General features: G+C 39.1%; 1 protein-coding gene across 1 annotated transcript; it reads right to left on the bottom strand.

Moving 5' to 3' along the window:
* Positions 1 to 662: 662 nt before the first annotated feature.
* LOC136059381 (uncharacterized) lies at positions 663 to 27,651 on the bottom strand. The gene is made up of 16 exons (XM_065753538.1): positions 27,548 to 27,651; positions 27,065 to 27,148; positions 26,093 to 26,161; positions 19,597 to 19,630; positions 14,304 to 14,354; positions 13,631 to 13,708; positions 12,212 to 12,348; positions 11,617 to 11,736; positions 11,083 to 11,113; positions 7,615 to 7,636; positions 6,880 to 6,904; positions 6,238 to 6,276; positions 5,733 to 5,834; positions 4,018 to 4,123; positions 1,761 to 2,737; positions 663 to 1,333 (listed from the first exon to the last, which is right to left on the bottom strand). The coding sequence occupies exons 2-16, from the start codon at positions 27,137 to 27,139 to the stop codon at positions 1,328 to 1,330; spliced, it is 1,872 nt and encodes a 623-aa protein (XP_065609610.1). The 5' UTR covers positions 27,140 to 27,148; positions 27,548 to 27,651; the 3' UTR covers positions 663 to 1,327.

The raw sequence follows: 27,651 nt of genomic DNA, 5'->3' as shown, positions 1-27,651 counted from the left end.
TGATTCATCCTTTCTATGTTTTCAGAAACTTACTTGCACTACAATTCATGGAGGAAAGGAGGCAGAGGAAAAAAAGGGAAGCAGATGTTTTCCGGTGCACAGGACGAACAAAAATAGGAGAATTTTAACAGAACTGTCCTATCAGCAACTGCTTTGCTGCTTTCATGTTACATTTTATGTGACAAGGTTACCGAAGTTATTTTTTGTCAATGCAAAAATACATTAGTTTAGCTTACGAGGAGTAACCTGAGTTCAGCACAAGTATTTAATTTGCAAAGACAGAAACATTCCAGATATGGTTAAAATGAAAGATGACAGTCTGTAACAGAGCAAAGGAGAACAGCGTGCTGGGGAGTAAACTGCCTGCTGCTAGTCCTTTTAGTCCTTTTCTTTAGCCCCACTTCAGCTACGTATGATTATATGCAGCAGAAATCTAAAGGTAAGCACTGGTGTACTTACAGCTTGGAGGTGCAGAGAGAAGAAACGTAGGTAGGGGCCACTGGTAAACAGGATGAACTGGTGCTCATTTCTGTTAGTGTGCCATGCTGACTGTTTAGGTCCCTCTATTAGTTTCTCTAATTGCCTTATGGGTTCCTACTATTTCTCAGAATGCTTTTGTCAGCACAAAGAATGAAGAGTTTTCTATTTTAGTATGGCTCCATTTACCAAACAAGTTCTTAAGTCGATTCACAACAGTTTCATTCTCAACAGGATATAAAAAGTCTGCAGATACCATACGTCTCTGTTCTGCAAAAATAAAACAAAAATAACATCACATTCTCCTTTCCTTTTGTTAAACAGAAATGTAGTGGATCTAATTCTGAAAACATCCCAACTATAAAGCCTTAACTGAACTGAACTGACCTTAACTTTGTGCGAAGAAGAGCACGTTTGGATTTTCTTACAACAGATGTGTACCTTCATTGAGTATTCTTCCCCCAGAAATTAACATAAAAGCATACTTCTCTTTTTTTTTTCTCTGAGTGGGGAAGGCTGTTAAAAGGGTGATCAGCTTTTTTGCTGACAGAATAACATTTTCAAAATATAACAAAAGGTTTTTCAGCAATATACTAAGATGTAACAAATACATTAAAAAAGTCTAAAAAAAATAGCGTTCACCTCCATTATGTGCAATTTTGTGTTCCAGCTACATTTAACATGTTAAAAGATTACACTCCACCTCCCTTTCCGTTCCAAAAACACACACTTGAATGCAGTCTCTTTCCTGAAATCCAAGATATGGAGATCCTTGAGTCTGTTCATCTGTTTCCAGTTCAGCTGCTGTCATTCCTTAATCTTTTCCTCTGGTTTCTATTAGTCTGAATGTTTAGTTCTAGAAAAGGGAGATTGAAAAAAAAAAGAAAAAGTTACCACTACTTCAGGTTATTTCACGTAATACATCAGAGACTGTTTAAATGGAAGCTTTACTGCTGACTTCCTTGGTTCTCATGCATAAGCACAGTTTACATTTGTCCAAATCCACACCCAAATGCAGCTGTGCAATAGTACATGTCCAGGGGCCTTGAAATGTTTTACAATTTATTTCCAAAGCAGAAACTCCTCTAATGTAAATGAATATTTTTCCAAATGGAAAAAAAATGCTACATATAATTCCTATATATAATCATTATTGTTTTTTATGCCAATGTATCCCTTCCCCACAGCTGCCACCCCAATAGAACAAACTCAGATAGTCAGCAAGATGACCCAGAACAAAACTTTCAGATCAGGAAACCCTACTTCACTAATCACAATCTTACAAGTGGTGGATAACACGAAGCCAGCTGTCTGAGCACCCCGGTCACTGTAGGTATATCCTTTCCTTCCAGTCTGTTCAAAACGTTGGGAGCAGAACCAACAGCATCTTCATCAAACACCTTATCTGAGCTTTTGAATTGCTCATTATCTCTGTACGAGCCGCTGCCAGGGAAGGAATAGTGACGTGAACCCCAATCATTTTTGTAGCTTGACCTTGCATGCCTATATTCTTGACACCTAGAGTCCTGGTTCCAGTTGTTAGGTTCCCTGTTCCAGCTAGAGTCCTGGCTCCAGTTGTTAGGATCCCTGTTCCAGTTGTTAGGTTCCCTGTTCCAATCAGAGTCCTGGTTCCAGTTAGGTTCCCTGTTCCAGCTGGGACGCCGGTTCCACCTAGAGTTCTGATTCCACCTGGAGCCACCTCTTCTTGAAAAAGCAAGATTTGTAGATGTACAAGAACTCACAGACCCGTCACTCTTGTAAGAGAAATAGCTTTGTGAAACATAGTTTGTTGAGTATATTCCAGATGAAGGATATGAAAAATTGGCATAGGGTAATCTCTGATCAGTTATACTTCTTGCTTTGGTACACATTTGTTGATTCCTCCAACTCGTCCCTCCCCTTCCATATGGCATTCTGTTACCTGGGAGGTTATCACCTTGCACATCTTTGGACATATACTCTGCTGAGTACTCACTCACTGAACCTGTCACGTAGGAAGAGCCCCCAAGGGCTGAACTGCTGTTAGAAGCAGACTGGCTGAACTGCCTCAGCCATTCACTCATACCACCAGCAGAACTTCCAGTCTGGAGAGCAAGAGAGTCCCTGAGTGCTGACATCACTGCAGAGTCAGCAGGTCTTAGTCCGTAGGAAGATGATCCATCATCAGTCCAGTAACTGTGCGTGTTGGCAGGAGCAAAAGAACCATCTGCAGCACACTGCTCATACTGAGATGAAAAACCTTGATGCCAGTTAGAATTTCCTAAATAAAGAAATAAACATAAGGAAGGGCACTCAGCAGTAAGTCAAATATTAAAATAACAACTGAAAATACAACTACTCTGAGGTTTCATGAAATGTTCTTTTCCTGTTTTCCCACCTTTGTACCTTACCTGTGACCACCTTCTATCTTTTCACCCCAAAATCTTTATGCTAAAACAGGGTACCGAGTTTTTGGTGGCATGCTCTTCTGACTTATTTTCACAGTGAACCATACAGCACTGACCAAATGTAACCAGAATAGTTTGGGTGGCTTTTTATTTTTTCTTTTAACTCATTAAATTCAGCCGAGGCAATTGTTGGCAAAATAAATTTAATTCATTATAAGCCCCTTTCTGTCTATTTACTGGGTTAGAAAGCACCAGGTTTTGTACTGCAAAACTGAATAAAATGAAAGAATAACAGAGGAAATAACTGATTCAATCCAACTAACAATTAATCTGAGTTCAACCACACTTCACTTTACTGTCAAAGAATGATAAAAATCAACCAATGGAATTATCATACGAAGGCCTCTCAGGTAAGATGTATCTAAGAGAGACTGAAGAGATCAGGAAACACTAACTTTATGCAAGAATAATTATAATTAATGAGCCAGTGTGTCTCAACATTTATTGTAGCACACGTACTCCTCAGCCACTGTGGATATGAAATAAAATGGGTTAGCTTCAATCACGTTATTTCCTCTCAGTTTGCTTTCTTCTTAAATATATCAGTTCCACAGTCCAGAGAAAAATAAAAGATTTACAAAAATTAAAGCCTGTCTACTCTCTAAAGATACAGTCAATCAAAAACTTGCCAAAGCTCTACTTTTGCATCTCACCATCCTTCCTTGCTGAGTTCCTGTGCACCCTAAGATTTGTGGGAAATAGAGGGGGACAACTCATTAGCAAATAATTAGAAGGCCAGTAGCCAAAAGAAACAAGCTAGGAATCCCCTAGCAGTATCAACAGAGGTACTCAATGTAAGAATGGGAAATACCTCTTTGAAGATACCTTGACATGCCAGCCTTCACAGTGAGCTAGGCAGATGCTACTGCTTGGATTTCCAGTGATCTCAACTTTTCATGTTATGCAATGTGACAGAATGTTCTGAGACAGAGCTGAAGTCATGAAGGCTTTAGAAAATGATAGCCTGATCTGACTCACAGGACAAAGACACATGGCACTCTAGTAAAATTAAAATAAAATAAATAACCACTATTTTGGCCATGAAAATAAATTACGAGCAGACTTAACGCTAGTAGAACGAAGTTTACATTACCTTTGTATTTTCCATATGGCCTATATGGTTTTGAAAAGTTTTTTCTTCCTGGAAATCCACCTCGAGATGCTGACATCCATGGCCTTAGTCTGTTAGTATAATTCACCTAGATCAAGCAAAAGTTTAGAACGTCTGTTTTTAAACTAAAATCTTCAGCACTGAAAAAAACCCAAGATAAAACACTTTCCTCATAGAAAGTTAGCAGAGTACAATTTAGGTGTCAGTAAATTCCATCTGAAGGATGTCTCACCCTGACTGTCTCAATTATCACGCTGAGCTACAGTTAGAAAACACTTTTTGTAAGAGGCATGAACCTGGAGAACAGAATGAGGTGTTCTGAGAATACAAAATCACCTGTTCCAAATTTCTTTACTGTCCCATAGCCCCCAACATCACCTGCATAAACATAAAACTCGTGTATATGCAAATCCTATCTCCAGCTAGGGAATGCAGCAGGCTTAACTACTGCCTGAGATTAAATGTCAGCTTTTAACCAGTTCATGAGAACTGCATTTCACTCACATGTCAAAACACAGCATAAAAAGGAAACAGGAAGACAAAATACTGCAAAACTCATGTGTCAGGAACTGTTAACTTAAGCTGGCTTCAGCCACAACGTCCAGACCCTTCCTCCTTGTGAAGGTTTCTCAAGGCCCTTGCCTATTTTCAATGCCAACACAATTCTCAGGTTTTAGACAACTCCAAGAGAATCCAGATTGGCCACTTTCATTATTCCTTTGTTGTTTTCAAAATAGTCCAGTCTGTATTTTAAAAGAGAAAAAGTCTTTAAACTTGTCCAGAAGCATTTTCTTTTCAGAAAATCCCATAATATGAACAGCAAAGACAAAAATATTTTTCCCCATACAAGAATCAACTTCAAACCGCCCATTCCCTAGCACAAGTTGGAAATGTTAAGCTTCAAGCTGATGTAATCCAGCAAGTCAGCTGACTCCTGTCCTTCTGTTACTTTTTAGTGAGCAGCAAGTGCATGACGACTTGAATTGTAGTTTTCCAAAAGGTGGTGGCATGTGTTGGAGATGAGTGCGTGAAGACAGCACCATCACTCAGCTGATATGGAGTATACTGTTAATGCCTAAGAGCCCATTCTGAAATATCTTCCAGAAAAACACATGCTGAATTTCAGGAATCAATCAGTAGCCACCAGAGGTAGTCACGCATTTCTGTACAGATTCTTCAGTCAATCTTCAGACTTTTTTCTATGGGTATACAGTTGTCATGCAAAGAGGCTGTGAAGGTTTGTAAGAGCCACCAAGAAAAGGCAGAACATCTTGCTTGCCTTTGTCTTAAGAGATTGAAGATCAGAACTGGGAGCTAAGTTACCAGTAAAACAGTCACCACATGCTCATGAAAGAAGTGACACATTTGGGTAACATATAAGAAGCTATCAAGCAAGGGACAAAGCATAAAGGAAGGATGACAGCCAGACATCATTATGTAAAACAGAGCCCAAGACAGGGCAGAAAACACATGCCAAAGAAAAAGAAAACAGATGGAACATGATGAAGAACTAAGAGAAACATGCCAAGCAACTAATGAATTTTACAGTTTTGAAGCACCAAATAATTAAATGTGGAGGGCTGGCCCATGTCTGAACTGTGGCACAGTTTGGCAGGATGTTAACAAAATTAGTTCAACCACTTCTTCCCTCCCACTGGTAAGATCATTACAACTCTGGTAACGATAAAGTCACTTACTGCTGCTTTCTTTTCACAAAAGGACTTCAAAGCTTCTGTGAGTTCCTGCGTAACACGAACAACGCGTGTTGCTTCTGAGTCCGAGGTGATGTGAAAAGTCTCCTGTTGAGAAACAGCAGGAATTGCTAGCTCATTAGGATGCCAAGGGGTCGTGCAGATAAACAGATCAATTTCACTGTCATTTTGGTATAACCATGGTTAGCAGGCAGGGGCAGACCGCAGCACATGAGCTACATCGGTGCTGCTAACGCTGTTTGTTAGGGTGGTTCCTCAGCAAAGAGAAGCCCGGTGACTAGCGAGACCATTCACGCTGAATCCAGCATGCTGTTCCAAGCTTTTCAAAGAGCCAAGTCCATAAAAATGTACCTTAGAAATTAATGTTGGAATCCCATGAGTTTGAGCAGTATTTAATGGCTCCTTTCCAATATTCAATGCTTCACAACGGTGAAACCCCACATGTGTTAAGACTTACCAAATTCTTATCACAATCATTTGACATACGTACCAAGAACTCCAAAGCTTTCTGTTTCAAAAAAGGATCATTCTGTGGGATTGGGGAAGAAAAATGAAAAGAATGAACATACAGTATTTGTAACACCTTCCTGTACAAAACAAGACTGTTGCATCTTTTATCCAACAACAAAAGTCAACACAAATGAAAGACAGTATTTTCATGTTACACCTGTAGACTCCCAATAGCACAGAGGTGCTCAGGTTAGATACAGAGAGATCATTTATGATTTCACTTCTGAATTAGAAAAAAAGGATGATAAATCTTTATATTTATTGTAAGATTTAAACCAAACCTTCAGCATAGAACATCTCTGATCTGAAGAGGGGCTAGACAGTGGAGACTGCAGCGTGACTTGGGACACTTGGCCTGCAGACACTGGATCTCAGACTCAGTGATTCTGAACAGAAATCACGTGAACTAAACGGGTCAATAACTAGGTGTACTAGGTGTATTAATTTGTGGTGTGATGAACATAAAGCTCTGGGCACTAGGTCAGTTACTCTGTTTCTGGAACAGTATGACTAAAATAGGAAATAAAGCCCAAAAGCAGAAGTTTTTTGGAACAAAAAGCAAAGCAAGCATAAGGAAACTGCTAAAACTTAAGGCATTTGCAGAATTACTACTTCTACATACCTCATGCTTACGATCATCTTCCCACCTTAAAAAAGAGAGAGAAAGAAATACTAAGATACATTTAAAAGATTTCCATGAAGTCAAGTTTACTTTTGGTGTCTGGGATCAAATATTTCAATTTCCAAATTTAGATAACTTATCTATACAGGGTATCTATACAGACGTCGTGTTGAGGGACATGGTTTAGAGAGAAATATTGGTGACAGCTGGACAGTTGGACTGGATGATCTTGTAGAATCTCCAAGGTTGGAAAAGACTTGATTCTAAAATACTGTATTTCTTAATTTCTTTACTCTGACTCACAAAAAACAACAGCTGTACTGATGAACTCTACGGATCAGCTAAAGAAGGTAGCTAAGCCAATGGTAATTTTTTTCCTTCCTATATGAATGTAGATGTCTTTTCTACAACTTAGGCAATGAAATCCCAAAGAAAACAGGAACACCCTGACCTTTGGATTGCGTTATCTTCGTGCAGGAGTACACCACACTGCTATTGAATTGCATAAGCTGTGCAACATTTCAAAAATCATCATCACTTATAAACTGAATAGCAAGCTTTATTTCAGGTTTTTTCCCCTCAGGCAGAAAGCAACAATTTACACACAAGTTGAAGTACAATGGAAAGACAACACATTTTCCCTGTACCTGATATTTGTTACAGAAAAGATGTAGTTAATGAGTAAAGCAATCTTAAAGATCTCTTTTGATCCCCCTATAGAAGTTATATTCTCACCTTGCTTTCTTCTTTGATGGGGCTAGAAAATTAAAAAGAATGATTAGCACCATCATGGGCTTTCCACCATATTAATGCAACAGAAGCATTACACAAACCAAACTGTAACTGCCCTGAAGTGATGGCAGTGTCTTAAAGGACTAATCGTCTCCCTCGTCAGTACAATCTATATGGATTAGGAAGGAGGAAAAGCTCAATAATAAAACAAGGCATTCTCTTTAAGACAATAGCTGTGCTTCAGAGAATCAGATACTGCATCATACGTAACTTGGCAGTTCTTAATGTGTTCCCAGAAAGCAACAAGTCAAGTGCAGATTCTCAGGACAAATGACATTCTGATGATGAATGAAACTGAAATGACAATATGATGCTGAAAGACTCACTCCTGGTTTTTTTTCTAACCACATGATGTTGAATAAATGCCGGTAAGTTGCAGCAAGAAGCTGCACTGTAGGTCCAAAAGTTTTCTGCATGTCAGGAAAGAAAGATTGGATATCTTCTCTGAAATGTTGGCAATGAAGCAAGAATCACAGAAACAGAATGGGAGGGATCTCTGCAGGTAGAACCACAGAATCACACAAAAGTTCAGGTTGGAAAGGATCCATGGGGGCTGTCTTGCCCAGATTCAGTGGCAAGAGAAAAGTACCAGAGTCGCACTAAGTAGAACACTCAATCAAAAACAACTCACTGAAAGAATTCACCTTCAAGAAGTCTGGCTCCTTCTCCTTAGACATATTCTAGGTAGCAGAAGACAGGAATTGGACCACACTCTTCGCTGCTACCTTAATCAAAACCAGTTCCCTGAAGCTATCCTCCACATTGTATGAGCCTGTCCCCTCATGATCTTCATAACTGACAAGTCTTCTGCTCACACTTCCACCAGAATTTCTTCTGTATGCAGGACATTGTTCCAGAAGCAATTTCATGAGTATCAAGAATTAAGGGAATGAACACTTCCCTCAACCTGCTGGCTACACTCTTGCTAATGCAGTCCAGGCTGTCAGCCTTCATTACATCCAGAGCACACTGCTGATACATATTTGTGTTGTCATACATCAAAACCCCTAGGTTCTTAAAATTTGTTCCCTAGCCAAACAGAATCCAGTTTGTATACAGCACAGTGTTGCTCCACCCCAGATATAAGAATTCATATTTACTTTTGCCAGAGTTCAGCAGGTTTTTGACATCTCATTTTTCTAGCTTCCCAAGATCCCATTCAATGGCAACTTTGTTTTATCACATACCAAGCATTCTTCCAAAGTTTGATGTCGACTAGAAACTTGACAATGCTGTATTATATTCCATTATCCAGATTGCTAATGAACGTGCTAAGCAGCACTGGCACCAAGATCAGCCACTGAGGAATGCCACTAGCAAACCAACCAGCACACCTAAAATCACTGACAACTGCTTTTTGAATCTAAATGGTTTCCTCAGCTACCTTTTGTCCAACCTGTCCACTTACAGTATCTCCTCAGTTTGGCTATGACCATACTAAGTGAGACTGTGCTGAAAGCTTTCCTGAAGTTAAAACAACATCCAACCCTCCTCCCGTGTCTACAGAGCCAGCCCATGCCACTGCAAAAAGCAAACAGGTTGGTCAAGCCCAGTTTCTCCTTAGTAAATCCACAGTTTGTTCCCAGTCACCTTCTTGGCCTGTACACACCAATAAATTACCTCTATATGGACTCGTTCTACAATTTTTATGAGGTCTAGGGTCTCCAATTCCTCCATCTTCTTGAGTTAGAAGGAATGTAACTAGATAAAATATTTAAAGTTCGATCTTAACAGTACCAAACAGTGGGGAACAAGAACGTTCAATCTGCTTGCTGCCTGTGTCCCACTTGAAGTGTTATGAGACTGCCTTATGTGAACAGAAGGAGTTATGTTAGTTTATATTCAGCTTGGCACCCACCATAGCCATCAAGTCCTCCTCATCAAGGCTGACCAGTCTGTCATTTCCTATCCTGTACAGACACATGCAGTCACCACTTTCCCACTGAAGATACAGAAATTTCCCCAGTTATCTACAATAATTTCAATTAAAAAATAACTCAATCTGAAGATTGTTGTCCAAAACAGCGAACTAAATCTTTGGATCTGTTTTCAGTTTCCAGCTGCATTCTGTAGTAGCATTAACAGTAGTTTTTAGAACAGAAAATTCTGATACAAGCAGAATCCAGAAACTAATTTAGACTAGAAATCCATATACTATAGTATCACGTTATATGTATACACATTCTCATACTTCTTAAGAATGTCATAGGGCCTTCAATTTCATTAGCTCTTGACTTTGAGCAAGTGATTACTGGAATTACCTTAATAATGGAATATTCTTAATTTGAAGCTCAATACAAAGTACAGATGATCTTTCTTTAGAGAATAAAAAAATATTTTAATTTTTCCTTTGAGAAAAGCAATGTATCAGTCCCTCAAATGCATATAAAGATACATAATCGTGTTGGTTTTGCATATGATCTCTGCAGTAGCCAAAACTTAATGTCTGTTTTGTCTCTCACCCAGACAACATTTCTTAACATCCTCAAACTCATTCTTGCTGTCAGAAGGAAACTCTGAAGATAAAAGTCATTCTCTAACAATGCGATCTACTCTAAACACACACAGTTGTTAAACCAGTAAGCATGAATTCCTTCTAAATAAGCAGTGTTTTTATTTTAGAATGAATTTGACATTGTGCTGTTGTGCTTACCACCTAATCAAAGCAGAACACAACACTCTTGTCTGTTCCTTTCGGTGGGACTGCATGGCTCCAAAAAGGCCTCTGCTACTTTGTTTGTCAGACCAACATAAGAAGGTACAAGACAAAAAACCCATCAGTGACCAGTTAAAATAAATCACTGCTGTGCTAGGCACCTACAAGCAGGATTCATGCTGACATACCCCGTTGACCTAAGCGACTTGTCCCCATTTCAATAAACCTACTGATAATAGTACTCGGAACAAAAGGCAGCAAGTACATCTATTTCTTCAGGTTGGAATTACTAAGCATCATAGCATCGACAGCAACAAATGATATAACCCAAACATTCTGTATGGAAGGAGGAGGTTGTGTTGGAAGGTTTTGCTTCTGTTGCTCATTCAAATAACTTCCACTTTTAGCAGCAATTCAGCACTGATCTGTATGCCTCTTGATGACTGAAATGAGGTGGAAAATGTTTTATCAGCTTTTCCAGAGAAATTCAGCAAAAACTGCATCTCTAAACTTCCTCACTTCTCTTCATTAGAAAATTACTTAAAATACCTCCGGAACCAAGCAGTTAAAAAGTCTCTCTCCCTTCATTTCAAATTCACAAAAACTGGAAAACTCTTTGAAAAGAAAACATTTTGTGCTATTATTTATAATTTTAATGTTTTAAATCAGTCAAATCCTTCAAGTTCAAGCAGCAGTTCAAATTAAGCTGGTTTTGGTTGTCAAATGTATTATATTCAAATAATTTATAAACTTACGTGAGGTACTTGGTCTTATGTAACCTTCAATCTAGGAAACAAATGCAGTATTATATTAGATTTCTATGATTAAAAGTTGATTACAATAGTCCCTACTGCAACTGTCTGTAGAGACAAAGCAAATATTTTTAATTATCTTAAAACAGTCCAGCTGACAGTTTTACAGATTATATATAACCAGTACAAACTCCATTTGAGAGAAAATTTGCGTTGAGAAAAGTTAAATTTTGTAAGTTAAAAATCATTGAAGTAAAGCACTAGTATCTCAAGCTAGACATTTTCTAACTAAAAAGAAATTAACTTCTTCAACAATTTCATTTTTTTTTCCACGTGAATTTCAAGACTACTGCTCCTTTCCCCACATGTTTTAGGGCAACTTTTAAGTCAAGACTTAGTTCTACCTAAGAGTACACTTTCTAGTCACACACAGGAATTCAACATTTGTTAGCAGTACTTTTAACACTCACTAAGGTCACACACAAATGCACTGATTAAAGATGCATTATTTGATATTTAACATTTACTTTCAGTTACCTTATACATTTTTAATCCTTCACTCTTCTCTAGCTCTCCTGCTATTCTTTTGAGAAATGAGACTTTGCATTCTTTTACATCTGTTGTCTTTCTCTTCATTTTATCTGGAAATTCTTTAGACTGTTGACAAAAACAAGTTTTAGATGAGCAATATCAAAGTTCATATATTAAAAAACAGGCACATCTCATTTTTTGTACAAGCTTCTCAAGACTAGCAAACATTGCTTTGAATATGAGTAGGTAGTTTCTTCACTGTAACACTAGTTAAATGCTAATGTTAAAACTGTATAGGCAGCCTTCACAACAGAATTTGGATACCACATGAAGTTTGCAAACGAGAGGGAACCAAGGCCTGAGAACCTGATCTTGATGAGATAAAAACATGTAAGAACAGACTTAGAGGTGCATGTCTGTATCTGTTCTGGGTCACACTGTCTCAGTAGCTCACAGCTTTATAGCTATTTGTATTGATATGACCCATCACGACTCAATCATGCAATTATTAGTGACGTCATATGGGGGGTTTAAACTTCAAACCTGATGTAGGTATTTATGTAAAAAAAGGATATCTTAAATTATGATAAAAATTACTCACTATGTACGCTCTTCTGTGTTTATATCCACTAAGATGTTCTATCATGGGCGCCATCTCTGTATTAAATCCACACAGCTTGCATTCATAATGTGGCTCTCTTCTTCCTTCAAATCTGATTTCAACCACATGCTCCAAACCTGTAAAAGCACAAGTTACAAACTTCTATATTTAAAAGACTACTATAAACAGAAGAATTTTCTTCGAAGATGCTCACTAAAAGCCAAAATTAATAAAGAAGAGTACTCCGTTTTCAGAATTCAACACTTGATTAGGGCCACAAAGGTCAGGCCTACTACCCACATCAGTTAAATTCTTCTCTTTACAATGTTTTATTCTGAAGGGGAAAAAAAAATGCTATGGACGATCTGCAAACTCAGTAAGACAAATATGCAACTACTCTCCAGCCCAGGATGTTTTTAAGGAACAAAAATAGAGTGTTCCTTTCAATACAGCCACGTAAGATAATTAATGGAGACACATCAGTCATGCAGTCAGATAGTGAAAACAGAATATAACGAAGTTCTGTATTAAAAAAAAATCAATTTAAACTACTCAAATATAACTTGAGTAGCAAATTATAATGTTCGAGTAGCACAAAACATATCCAGAAATAACAATAATCCCTTCATAAAACTGAATCTGATTTCTGTGATTATTACATAAAATCTCCTATATTTAAGAATTAACAGGAGAAAAAATGGATTTTTCTTAATTTCTTTCACAGAAATCACTGAGAGACAGACTACAGCTTAGAAGCAGTCAAATCTATAAATCTGATGCTTAAAACTAGCATTAAAAAGTTTATAAGTAAACTTGGGCTGCATGACGAGCGGTGCCAGCAGGAGAGGCGTCCCCACTAAGCACTGATAATACCACATACGGAGTACTGTGACTGGTTCCAGGCTTTCCAGTACAAGGAGGGAACCTCAGTGTGTATAACTAAATACACAATAAAGGGAAGGTACAAAGAAGACAGACACAGGCTCTTTTCAGAGGAACCCAGTGACAGAACAAGAATTGCAGAGTCTCCATCTCCTGGCAGACATTCTAAAGCTACCTAGGCACTGTCTTAATCAACCGGCTTGGCAGGGGAGTTGGACAAGATGATCTCCAGATGGTCTTTCCAATCTCAATCATTTTGTGTTCTGTGAAAAGCATCCTTACTGAGACGGTTCCTTCAGGAAGTCATTAACTAATGAATAAGGCGCATAGAAGAGGTGGCTTTTACAGCGGTGTGTAGCAAGCTAAACTTGCTAAGAGGTACAAACTACCTAAACAGGTACAATGTATAAGAGACACCCCATTAATTAACCAGCATCAATTACATAATGAAACAACATCAAAATATCACCTTGTATTTCAAAACACATATGTAATATGAAAACATAGCATTTAGAAAACAAAAAAAACAAACCATACCAACTAGTGGTTCTTCTCTTTTGGGATCGTTAATAAAATCCTTCAGACACATTATGTCCTTCATGAATCCTCTCTTCACTAAAGTAAAAAAAATTCACAAACAAGTATTACAGTTAAATGAACAAGTACATTAGACAGCTGGCACATAATTTCTATGATGTTAGAGGAGTTTCTAATTGAGACGTAAGGGGAATTAAACTAATTTTCACTCTGAAACATGAAAGAAAAATGGACAGGATCTCAATCACTCACAAAAAGGCTCCAACACTACACTTTCAATAGCCTTTTTCTACACAAAGAATGTGTGTTTTATTTATTTATTTGGAAATGCAGCTTGTTTTACATTCTTCTGTTAAACTTTCACTATACTATATCTGTACATACGAGCATGCTAAAAACGGTCAGTTGAAAACACCATGATATAAAAAAATATTAGGTATTCAGACAGAAAGAAACTACGATGCCTTGGGTATTGAATTCTTTCACTGAAAATACTCATCTAAGAACTTTACTTAATTAAAATATCCAGTGCACAAAAGAAAAGCAGTTCAAATGGTTGGTAACTTGCATTTCTTCTTAATAAACCAACAAACAAAAAAGCTTTGATGGTTTACTTTAATAATGATCAAAGTCGTATTTAAAAAAAGAAGTTAGCTCATTTATGTTCAGCTACCTGGTCTCTGTGTTTCATAGCTCATCATAGTCTGGAAGGGAGCTGGAAGACCTAAGATGACAGTTTGACAGTCAGATCAATTCTTCCCACATGCTTTTTAGTACACAGTAGATCATCCAACCACATTAAAGACCCAAACAGTTCTCTTCATTATGCCTCTTTAATATAGGCTCAATTATAACAGTATTCCATCTTGGTACACTTCTGTAACTTAACTCTTACCACATATTAAAAAAGTCTTTATTTCCACTCACCTTCCTCACTTACATAGTATACCAAACACACAGACAAGTACCATAAAAGTATCCAATTCTTTTTTAAGAGTATCCAATTTTTTTTTATTGTTTTCCATATTGTCTATTTATTTTAGCTACTTGGTATTCTACATGACAGCAGATCCAGCAGTATAGGTACCTGATAGACAAACTCTTACCTAATATTTAGAGCCAAGACAGTGCCAAGTCATTAACTTGGATGAAGAACAGTACTTTTACGTAGGCATATGTACATATTTTAAACCAATTTCAGAGTGGATGTTTAAACATGTTCTTTTAAACGTGACCCCACTCCCTGAGTTGGGAACTTGCTTCCCTTGCTCCATTCTCCCTTAAATCCATATACACAGACATATGTAGGTGAGCTTTCATGATCCTCTCAGAATTTTGGAAACTGCTACACCCAAGATTAAATGAATACTGACATCAGATTAATACTGAAAAATCTGATACATTAAGCTTAAAAACCTGAAAAATTAGGTTATCCATTTGCTCTTGCAATTCTTATTTTTGAAGAGATTTTCCATGCTCATAGCAAATATAATATGTTGCACACAGCACTAGCTTCCTCCTTTTTCTGCACAAGATCAGCAGTTATAAGATAGGTATCAAAACTGTAAATCAGATCAAAGCTGCAAATATTCTGCAAACAACTACACTATTAACATAAGGGAGGGGTACAGGTAATAGTGAGAAATCAAGAAGGACATAAGTTACCCAGCTTTTTCAGTAAAAAAACTTTACAGTTCATGGCAGCATAAATAAAAACAGGCTCTCCACATACTTTGCAAGTACAAAAGCTACCTAATACTGCTCTGTTAGGCTGCATGCAGCCTGTGTTGGATTTCAGCAGACCCTAACAACGTGGTCAAAAGCTGAATAATACCAACGGGCAGATGTGGAATACTGTTTTTCACTCTTCACTTTGTTTACTTCCAGAAACATACTGTGTTTACAGAAAATTGTGCCAGAAAACAGCTCACAGTGCTGTAACATGGTTGAGGTTTGCACATACAGACAAGTTTAAAAAAACAAACAAGCAACAACAAACCAGTTACAACCTCTACTACCACCAAAGATACACAGGATGGATTTTCTCTCCTTGTTTTCAAACATTTGCAGATAGCTTTAACAGTCTCTGCTAACAGCTTAGCAGAAACTATGATCCCAAAGACATTCTCCCATGCAGAGATACTAATTTTGCATGCCATTTAAGCTCGACATTTATGAGCCCCATAGCTTTGTAATTAAGTCTACTAATAATGTTAAATTGTATTTCTTAAGTATCTCAAAACCAGAACAGCAGTATTTTCCCTTAAAGCCCATCAGACTGATAGGCTTAAGGATCATCGTTAAGGAGCTGAAAACCAGCTGGACTTCCAGGCTCCAAGAGGCATGAGTAGCAACCCACACTCTCGCTGACGTTCAGCAAACAGGGCCCACGGCAATTAACCTCTTCAACAGTAATCTGACAGGATACACAGAACACCATCAGCAAACTCACAGACAATATGAATGCAGGAATACAACTTATGTCAAAGCTTTAGTTAAGCAGGACCATAGGAGCATTGAGCGTTTAGGAAACTTTAAGAAACACAAGAACTGTAGAGTTCTACAGCTGGAGTAATGCCATTTATGAACACAAGCTGAGCAGCTGCACTGCTACAGGGAACCTGACAGTACTGACAGATGCTAAGTTGAACACCAGCCAAAAGCAACTCTTCACAGACAAGTAAACCCCCTTCTGAGGGGCTGTACATGCAACTGGGATCGTTCAGTCTGGTCAAACAGAGGTTAAGAGGAGATGATTTAATAGCACTGGTACTCAAGCAGCAGTTACAAAGACCGGTCAAACCCTTTCAAGAGGTGGAAAAAGCATAATAAGGAGATAACAGGTAGCCACTTAGGAGGCACAGGTTTATTTTGTTAGGATAAAAGTTCTTTTAAGGCATGGCAGCAACTACAGATTGATTAAATGGATGCCCCTGGAGGTGTTCATGGCTTCAATAAGCAAGACACGATCCAGATCTGGCAGCAGTCCTAATTCAAGCAGGAAATTAAATGAGATAGCCACAGGAAATCCCTTCTGAATAGGAATTTTATTTAGTACGGACCATTTTCCAGATACTAGTAATCTATACCAACGAAACAACCGGAACACCTCTCCTCTCAACATTCAATGACACTGTCCCGAACATACTTGTACTCCATCTTTCATATCTATACCTGTACTTGTAATGCATAGGCATTTGTACTCACTGTCAGAAATAAAACAGGTGCACTTCAAGACTTAAGGACATTTTCAGTTATCACCAATTCAATTACACTACAATAGCAATGTGCTAAACTCAACAGAACAAACAGACTTTTGAATAGAGGTGAAGTGCACGAACAGTCTATTTGGTCAAATCACCAACAGCTTTCCAAACCTCTTCCTGCTTTGGCCAAAAGAGCAAAAGCAAAGAAATGCACACTCTCCTCCCTTCCTGATAACTGAATACACAGATGCAACTGCCTCAACTACAGCTGGAAGAATTACCACTGTCCAAAGAAATGACATGACTGAAACCCATATACTTTACGTTAAATCAAAGCCCAGTAGAGTTCTAAACTTCAGTATCTTCTTTTCCCACATCACCTATTAAGAATCTCTCTTCTAAACTGCTTGAGGACAGAAAATAACAACCAGATACCCAGTCAAGCATATTCAGATTTTATTCTTATACATCAGTGACAGCACATCCTTGAAGTTCCTGAATCAACAGATTCTCAAGGTAAAACGTCACTGGTAATATACTGTTGAAGAGTTTGAGAAGTTCTGTATCTATTTTAAATTAGTAGTTCTGTAATTCACTCCCTCCCACCCCTAAAAACAACAAAAGCAAATAGAAAACCACATGCATCCCTAAGACAAACAAGTAACTTAATCTGGCTAATTTTTGGACTTCTCTGTCCAAGTCAACCGTAACAGTGGCTTACAAGTTGGCATCCCATATCCAGGTCTTGAGAGAAGCACAGGTCAAGACGTACAAAGAAGAATAAAGGAGACATCAACAGTATGTCTATTCATTTCATATTAGAAGCAAAAAGATGCTTATCATTATTAACATGGATTACTGTGGTTTGAGATTTTCTGGATTAAACAAAGCACACCTAGTTAAGTTTCTGCCTTATGGTATCCTATAATGCTGTGACTCCTCCAAAAGTTGGCTCTACTTTACTTCCTGAAGTGGCGTATGAAGGTTATTCTCTTCAACAACCAGGGACTTTATTCTCTCTCTTCAATTTCCATAAGATGCATCTCAGTTGAAAAACTTTAGTTTGTGATATGTTAGGAGATGCTGTGGCTGTAACGACCAAACATTCTTACCTTGAACCTTCAAGGAATGCTGAGCTCACAGTAGTTTAAGTAGAATCATTTTCCAGAAGAGTAGGTCTTTGCCACAGACACCTACATCCCACTGCTCTTACTACAGTCTTGCTGCCACACTTTCTTCTATCCTCTTAATCAAGATCCAATTTTTGTACTATATCTCTTGCAATACTCCTCCGAAACAAGACTTCACATTCTTGAAGCAGAAATCTCTTCAGTAATCAAGTTCACAAGATTACATTCATCAGTACTATTTTTAATGATCTTTACCAATGAGAAATCCAAAGAATGGTACAGAAGCTCATTTTCCTCTAAAAATATTCCACCCATGGCCGAAGAAATCTGTTGTTACTAAGGTATAAATAAAATTCTACACCACCCGAAATTCACAGGACGCTGCGGAGACATGTATACTTCCAGAACTTTTGCAGAATTTCTGTCAAAGAGTGGGGTTACCAACACTTCTAACAAGAGAAGCACTTCATGCAGATCTTACATCTACTGATGCAGAACATCTCCGAATTGTTCACACACCTGAATGATGTGCCTTGCACTGACATCCTGCTTTCATCGTGAAGCCACCAGAGCAGGTAATGAAGGCCAACCCCTTAGAAAACAGACTCCAACCAGTGCTTTTTCAGGATCTTTCTCCTGTGCTGATTCTTCGGGGTGCAGTAAGAGTCAAGCTCAGCCAGCAGCACTTCCCTCAGTGTACAGCCGACATCACTCCTTTCTGTGCAGATACATACCTGGTATCCATTTTGATTAACCTGGTTCAAAAGATACTAGGGAACAGACATCGAAGCCAGAATGTCTTTCTGTAAGCCTAGCTTCTTAGGAGAACAGGATAAAAAGATGAACTAGAAACAAAAGGCTTATTTCTTGTGACGACCGTATGTCCATTCCACATGATAATCTTCAGACTGGTTTTTAATTGCAAGTTCCATATACGCTAGTGGTACTTCCATCTCTGCTTGTGGTACATTAAAATCTTGTACATCAGTGCTTTTACATCACTCTATTTCCAAGCAAGTCATATCCCAAATTTTGAGTCTTTTACCATTACTCTCATTTTCTTAGCGCACATCAATCTGGATCCATATTCTCGTTTTATGGGGAAGACATTCCCCAACAACTCAGTGTACACTGAATGGGTCTTTGCTACTTCAAGTCCACGCTACAATGAAGAAAGGCATAACATTCCTGTGATGCAGCTAGGCAAGTTCTGCACAGGTAAAGCAGCATCTGCAGCAGTGCCGGGTTAGCCAACCTGTATGGATTCTTAGTATACTGCCTGAAGCTTAGCAGTGAGAGCATGAAGCTGACAACAGACAGAAGACAGTTCAGCTTGGGAAGCTACAATACTAAGATATGGACTATCTATTCCTCTATTAAACAGATATACTGGTATTTAGGAGAGGAAAAGCAAAATTAAGACTTCCTGCCTTAATTTTGTATTTATTAGTTCAACAGTTCATTAGATAAACTTCTCATGAAAAATGTTCAGCATATAAAGAGAACCATAGTTACAGGTGTATAGATCTGACAAATTCAAATTTATAAACTACTGGAAAAGCAACAAATATTTAAACCACCAAACAGTATCTACACTAAGAAGCTGGAAAGAATAAATCGTTATACTTACAATAGACAGTCTTGAATCTCAGTGCTTCTTCTTTCTTTAATAATGAAGATGCAAGTCATCCCAAAATAAAATAAGAAAAAGAAATTAATGCGCTGTGCCATTTGAAGGAAAAACCCTGTACTTCCTGAATGAAGCCTTTGCAGACAAAATACAATACAGGCCAAAGTTTCCATTATCAAACAGGAAAAATTGAGCCTTTATGATTATCTGCAAAAGCTCCAAGTACTGGAAAAAGCATACCTACAGTTAAAATAAGGTAAATCTCAAGAAAGCCCTGGTATTAATGAAATTTTAAGATGCCAGACAAAATTTTGGTCTCCACATGACCACAGCCCCTAAGGTTCTAAAAAAAGTAGTTCCGACAGGAAAAAAAGAAAACCTCACATAAAATAGAATAACAAGCTATCAAAAAAAAATAGCTAAATAGCTTCCCCAATGTATTGGGTGGGTTTATATAACAATCCAGGGTAGCTAAGCCTCCTGAAAGTTTATTCATATCGTGAAGAACGGGAGAAGTGGCTTTCCCCAGCTGAATCCAGAACAGATCACTTCTTGGAAGCATCTGAGAAAAAGAGTAACTTAAATTTCCATTTTAAAATGTGGCTAAAACCAATACTGACTCATCCTGAGACCTTTTTAGCAAATATGCACAAACTTGCCACAAAAAAAAAAATATGAAAAGAAGCACCATCACTCACAGCAACACAGCTGTTCACTCATTAGCACTTCATGGAGTTCAGTGCTCTATTTTCAGTACTCAGTGCCATGGAAGAGATGTTGCATATCAGTGTGACATGTGACAGCTCTATAAGAATCAAGACTGACACAACAGGTTGTTGCTGTTGTTTTTTCCAGGAAGCTAAACAGCTGGTTTTTCACAGTAGCTAAAAATATATATAAAGAAAAATAGGAAGTCACTTAACTCCAGTATTATCACAGATAGTGAGCGGGTGGTGCTGCATGGACAAGCAGGAGTTTGTAAGCTTGGAATACATGGTCTTCCAGTTATCCTGCCACAAGTGCTTTCGTTATGCATAAAGTCACTTGTCACTCCACACCGGTTTTACAATAAACAGCTGTTAATACCTAACATCTCAGAGAAGCGTTGAAATTATTAGCAACTGTGAGCTGCTGTTGAAAGAAAGTTTCTTCCTGACCACTTTTGTACAATCAACTTCAACTGCACTTGGGTTATTGCTTTAACACTAAAAATGTTGTTCCACAGTTGACACTGATGGGTCATGAGTAAAATGGAACTCTTCTAGAGTTTAAAAATAAAGCAAGCAGAGAACAAAAGAAGAAAGAACAACAAAACTATACTGAGAATGAATATTCTCACACATTAAGAAATCTTTTCTCTGCCTTGGGCCATATGTCACAAGCAAATTCCAACAACTGTTTTTGAGCTAAGACTATAAGAAGTTAGAGTAACTTTTAACAAAGTGTCTAACTATGGGAAGTCAAAACTCAAAAACAGCTGTCTTTTAGGGCTCCAACCTCCTAGGCACACTGTCTCAAGGATCTACTTCATAAACTAGTTTCCGCACATTTCAAGGTCAAGGGTTATCTTACAAAACACTGTTTGACATGCAGTTAATTATGAAAGCATCATTTAATTCTTCCTTAATACATACACTCTTGAAATCACATAAGCTATTTTAGCAGCCAATAAACAGATTCCATTTATTCATAGAACAGCTTTGGTTGGAAGGGCCCTCAAAGCCAGTACCACCCCATGCCGTGGGCAGGGCTGCCCCCAGCAGCTCAGCTGCCCAGGGCCCCATCCAACCTGGCCTTGAGCGCCTGCAGGGATGGGGCACCACAGCTTCTCTGGGCAGCTGTGCCAGCACCTCAATGACCTCCTGAATACAGAATTTCCTCCAAACATCTCATCTAAATCTCCTCTCTTTTAGATTAAAGACATTTTCGCTTGTCTTTTCACTATAAGGCTGTGTAAAAAGTAGTTCTCTCTCCTGTTTATAAGCTCTTCTCAGGTACTGGAAGGATGCAATGAGGTCTCCCCAAAGCTTTCTCTTCTCCAGGCTGAAGAAGCCCAGCTCCCTCAGCCTGTCATCACAGGACAGGTGCTCCAGCCTCTGATCATCTCCACTGTCCACCTCTGGACCCACTCCAACAACTCCAATACCTTTCTTAGTGTCATCTGCAAACTTGCTGAGGGTACACTCAGTCCTACTGTCTACATCACTGATAAAGATGTTGCAGAGCACTGGTCCCAAGACAGCCCCCTGAGGGACACCACTCATCATCCATCTCCATTTGTATACAGATCCATTGACCACAACCCTCAGGCTGCAATCAGCCAACCAATTCTTTAACCACCATCTTCATCTTCAAATCCTTCTCTCTCCAAATGATAGATAAGGAGATATTATAGGACCATATTATAGGCCTTGCACAAGTCCAGATAGATGACATCAGTTGCCCTTCTTCTGTCCACCAATGCCATGACTCCATCATAGAGATTGGTCAGGCATGATCTGCCTTTGCTGAAATCATGTTGGCCTTCTCACATCACCTCTTCACCTCACACATGCCTTAACATAGCTTCCAAGAGGATCTTCTCAATGATCTTCCCAGGCACAAATGTGAGGATCACCAGCCTGTAGTTTCCCAGTTCTTCCTTTCTCTCCCTTTAATCAGTCACGTGGGACTTTGTTTGAAAGCCACAACTTTTCAAGTATGATGGAGAATAATGTGGCAACAGCATCAGCCAGCTCCTTCAGGACCCTGGCATGCATGCCATCTGGACCCATTGCCATGTACATGCTCAGCCTCATGACTTGGTCTCAGGTTTGCTCTGCTCTCACAGTGGGAGAGAGTTTGCTCCCACAAAACTCACCCAGAGGACACAATAACACAATAGGCTTGGGAAGACTGACTGCCAGTTAAGACCAAGGCAAAGAACTCACTGAGTACCTCAGCCTTCTCTATATCCACTGTAGCCAGTTCTTTCTCATTTATCAGAGGGGGCACACTCTACTCAGCCTGTCTCCTCTGATCAATATACCTATACAATTCCTTCTTGCTCTTTTTCACATACCTCACCAAGTTTAGTTCCTTCTGTGCGCTAGCTGGACATCTGTGCCCACTCATCCCTGTATTCTTCCCAGGCTTCTGCTGCCTATACTTTTCCTTCTTTTCTCTTCAATAGGTCCTTGCTCAGCCACACCAGTTTCCTTCCTCCTCCATAGGATTTCCTGCGCTGGGGGTTGGAGAGCTCTTGTGGTCTCAGAAAAGCATCCTTAAAGAGCAGTCAGCTCTGCTCCTTTCTCCCCAAGCTTCCCAGGAGACCACATCAAATAACTCCTTAAACAGCCTGAAGTTTACCTTCCTAAAGTTCAAGGTTTTGACTTTGCTTTTGACCAGGCCCATGTTCCTGGAGATCACTAACCCAACCAAGGAAGGATTGCTACAGCCCTGACTGCCCCCAGTCTTAACCTCTTTAATAGTATCCTCTGCACTGGTGAGCATCAAGTCCAGTAACACTTCTCTGGTTGGTCTGTCCAACACCTGCACCAGGAAGTTATCTTTAAGGGATTCTGGGAGACTCCTGGATTGCTTGCAGTGTGAAGTTCAAACAAACGTGCTTTGTTTTGTTGTTTGGTTTTTTTTTGTGCAGGAAAAGCTCTATAGTTTAACGCAGTTTGAATCACAAAGATAAGCTGCAGAGGGTTAATAGTGTCCTAAGCACTTCTGAGGCAGAATAAAGAGCATAATGGCAAGGCAAATTTTCAGCTTCTGAAAGCTAACACCCCAAGTATTAAAACAAATGCTTCTTTCAAGCACAGCAGATTATAATACCGTGCCAAAGGACAAGCCTGTTCTTTGGGTATTTTCAGTCACCAGTTCTGATGCACAAGAAACAGTGGCACGAGGCAGAACAGAATCAAGAACACAAACAGTTAAGAAAAGAGTCTGACAATTAATCATCTCTAATGAGGTTGCCAAGTCCTGAACCTAGATTCTTCTCTTTTTGGAACATCTGAGCATTACTATCCTCCCAGCATAGGATGGGAAGACAGGAACTGGAATCCTGGATATAATCAGGACAATCTTCATCTGTGCTCCAAAGACAGTTAAAAGAAGAGGCAATGCTTTCTCCACTGGGTCCACATGTGCAAAGAAATGCTCAAAATGCAGCAAAAAAAAAAAAAAAAAGACACCCTACTCCAGGATTTCCTCTCTAGCACAATGTCCCTATGACTCTTGGTAACATAAAAAGCATGACTGTACTTACACAGAACTGTGTTCTTTAGCCAGTTTCATTCAACTGTTTCAAAAGTACAAATACACGCCAATTCCAACTTCCAAAGAAGTAAGAACTATACAAAAAATAGATTAATACTACTCTATGTTAATCCTTCTCCCCTCCAATATATTCATTCAGCAGTGAAACCATAAAGCCAGACAGTACACAACTATACAAATGTCATCAGACACGCAAAATGTGAGATACACATAACCTTGCACTGCAACCATCCCAATTCCAGACTTTTTACTGTGAAATGGACATGAGGATTTAGGTCTCATGAATTATCAGCACTGAAAATATTAGATGTGTACTCAGCTTCAATACAGAAATCAGTGAGAATAACTCAACACAAAAACATAGATCAATTCTTAAGAACTGCGACTACAAGAACTCTGAAGAGGTACACGGAATTAAAATACTGCCTAATATTTGGTAAATTAAGCACTCACAGACATGAGAGCTTGCATGTTGAAGTTTCATAAATCACAGAATGCAAATGGAAATCTCTTAATATTTCCAAGTTAGATCAATGATTATCTATTATTCAATTAAGCAATTACTCATACCTGTTGGATAAAAGAGGCAAAGTCTTCACAACAAAGTATAAATAGAAAAGGCTCCAAAGAAACAAACCATAATCTACTAACAACCTAGGAAGAAAATCAATTCTGAAGAATTACTCTGGTTAAGGAATACAAACAAAGCACTACACATTATCAGTACCTAGTTTGTGTCTTAAAAAGAACATAAGCTCAGCACTTTTACAGCTACTCAATGCTTAGTGATATTAAGTCTTATTTTGGTATCTCAATGAACTTTGGATCTTCTGAAATCTCTTAATTAAAAGCGAGGTATTAAAAGTGCTCAAAAAAATGACAGTGTGGTCTTGAAGATTTATTCCTACAGAAACACAGCCATGTGACATACCAGGACTCCACAGCAACACTGACATTTAGCCCCTAATAACAGCTAGTTTCCAACATATCCAATGCTTGCTATCAGTCCACAGCCCATCATTAGCCCAATAAACTTCAAAGAACGCAGCCCAGCATAGAGCAATTTAATGAAATGGAACAGAAGGAAAGCAATACGTGGATTTACTGGAAGAATTATCACTGGTTTCTCCACTTTAAAAGGGAGAAACAGCAGTAATTCAATCACTGCGAGAGTTAGCTAAGAAATAAAAAGCCACAAAACCAAAAGAACTTATTGAATCAGCAAGAAGATCAGACGGGACATGAAAAATAGTACAGTACCGTACATTTCTGTTGGTTCAACAAGGAACACTTATGACTGAATCCTGAGAGAAAGTGTTTAGAGAGCCACTGCCCCAAAACAAGCATCGTGCTACTGAAATGATGAGCTAGCAGGTTACGAAATGTTACCGAACAGCTCTGAAAGCCAAACTGTGAGAGATGCTCTCTGCAAATGAAAGAGGAGCCCAAATACTTGAGAAAAAAGGCACTGCAGTCAGATTCGTGTTCCAGGAAGAATAAAAGATCATTAGGAAAACACCAGGGCAGCCACTTTTATGTGCCATAACAACACAACCTGATGACAGCCATCTTCAGTAACAGGAAAAAGAACAGACAAATAAGCATGCTCCAGCTCTATTTTAAAATTCTCTTCTCAGTCTAAGATAGCTGTCAGACAAACAGTCAAAGGTTCAGTCAAACAGCATTTGGGAAAGTCTTTTCTCAACGCATCCTTTCAGAATGTAATTCAAGCAAAATAAAAATAAAAGCAGCAAAATATGAAGCTGCTATTTGAGATGCTCCAAATAAATTGAGCCAACTCCTGTATGACATCTGAACTGACATTACTATGCATAAACAAAGTTCATACTCCAAGCAAGCTGGTTTTCTTCAAAGTAAAGCGAGTTACGCATGTCTTGGAAAACATAGCAGTGCATTTGTTAACTACACCCAAATCCAAAGTTTGCACTGCTTCACCATCCATGACTTCTGTGCAACTCAAAAACAACTTCACAGTTAATACACAGTTACCTTCAGACTAACTACTGATGCTGCAAGTTACAAGCTAAATAGAGTTGAGTCTCCCACCTCAAAATCTCATTCTTGGGATTTTTTTCAAACAATTAGCTGCCACACATCTACTAGTGAGTTAGATAAGCACTTGAATACTTTTGAAATCAACTACTATTACAAGAATCCCAGGCTTAAGATTAAATTCACATAAACATGCAACATGGAAAAAAGTTACCTTTCTATGCTTCATACCACGATAGTGTGACTGAAGACTTATAGAACTCATACATGGAACTTTACAAACCTAAAAAGATAAATTGAAAGCACATCTTCAGTTACACTGTGGATATTTTGTAGTTGGCGAGCTGTAAGAACTGGAAATACGGACAATTTTTCAACAAGATGCTGGAAACCTTCTATGACTTAAGCAGAGCATTTACATCACACTAGGAGTGTTCCACCAGAACAACTAGAAATAGCCTGCAAACATGTTCAAATAGTACTTCAATATACATGTATACTGGGATGGCATGAATCCCTTCTACCTCCAATCACAGGATTCTTAAGTTTTCCAAAATTCTCCAGCCGGTAAGAGATGATCCTACTGTGATTAGAGAGGAATGGAGACAAAAACATATTCCAGAATAACTGGAACTCCATTCATCATTTTACCAGAGATCAGAAAAACAGCATAAGAAGCCATCAGCGCTTGGACCCATAGATCATAAAAATTACAGAATATAGCTTTACAATTATTTCCTCCCATTGTTAATGATAAAAAACAATGACCAATATACGACAACATTGCCTATCACCTTGACTTACTGTCGTATAACTTTTATGTGCCAGAAAAAGTCACTAGAACAATATGTGATACACAGAAACTTAAAACATTCTGATCCAGAGCAGCACCCTTTAAGACAGAAGAGACTTTCAGAGGGCCTGTAAGAATAACTAAGAGAAATCTGAAAGCCAGCCTTTAATGGCCTCTATAGTATGCCTTAACTAATCAAGAACAAACCAAATTCACAAAAGCAGGCAAGCAGCTCTTCCAGGGACCGGCCACACTATTCCCCAGCATTAACAGACTCTCCCACCAGCTTGCCACACCGCAGCTCGGTTTGTGCTGTCTGACTTCTGTGGTTTTTAATACCTTAAGCCTGCATTCTGGCACATATTCCAAAAAGCCATTAAGAAAGGCACTCACTTCACAATAATATATTTTTTTTTCAGATTCTGGTTTGGCATCTTCTGGCTTAGCATCCTCAGCAACGGCACTCATCCTGCAAAACTGGTTCAGCGCACACAGTTAAGAAAAGAAATCCATAATAAAAAAAAAGTCGCAATCGTATAAGTTTTCCTGTTCACACGCATCTCTTCAGTGAACAACCGGGGGAAGGAGGGGGGGAGTGGAATCGGGTGAATAAAGATTAATCCTTTTTCCAGTGCGTTTTTACAGCAAATCACCGCCAGCACACCGCTGCAGCCTCAAGCCGTCCGTCAGGGCACCTCGCCTCTGAGCTTCACGCGAAACGCTTCCCACAGAAGACAGAAAAAATCAAAGACACCGGCCCGGGGCTGCGTCCTCCTCTTCCCCCCTCCCCTCAGCCCCGCCCTCCCTCCGCACACACCCCCCTTCTCCCCCCCGCCCCGCGCCCGTCCCCTCACGGCGCTGAAGAGGCGGCGGTACCTCCGAGCCGCTCCCACGGCCGGCACTGGGCCCAGCTCCAACCCCGCACGCCGCGGTCACGTCCCCAGGTGGGTCGGTAACGACAGCAACCGCCGCCAGCCTTC

This window comes from Cyrtonyx montezumae, unplaced genomic scaffold (assembly GCF_038088225.1).
Source record: "Cyrtonyx montezumae isolate F1298 unplaced genomic scaffold, pur_monq_1.0 scaffold_8, whole genome shotgun sequence".
NCBI classification, from domain to species: Eukaryota; Metazoa; Chordata; class Aves; order Galliformes; family Odontophoridae; genus Cyrtonyx; species Cyrtonyx montezumae.
This window is presented reverse-complemented; position numbering and strand designations above follow the sequence as displayed.

Excerpts from the sequence above, each read along its gene's own strand:
- LOC136059381 (XM_065753538.1), bottom strand. The coding sequence starts at position 27,139 with ATGAGTGCCGTTGCTGAGGATGCTAAGCCAGAAGATGCCAAACCAGAA. Across the intron at positions 13,709-14,303 it reads CTATGAAACACAGAGACCAG|TGAAGAGAGGATTCATGAAG; the intron begins GTAGCTGAACAT and ends TTTTTACTTTAG. Across the intron at positions 4,124-5,732 it reads TTTGTGAAAAGAAAGCAGCA|GTGAATTATACTAACAGACT; the intron begins GTAAGTGACTTT and ends TGCTTGATCTAG.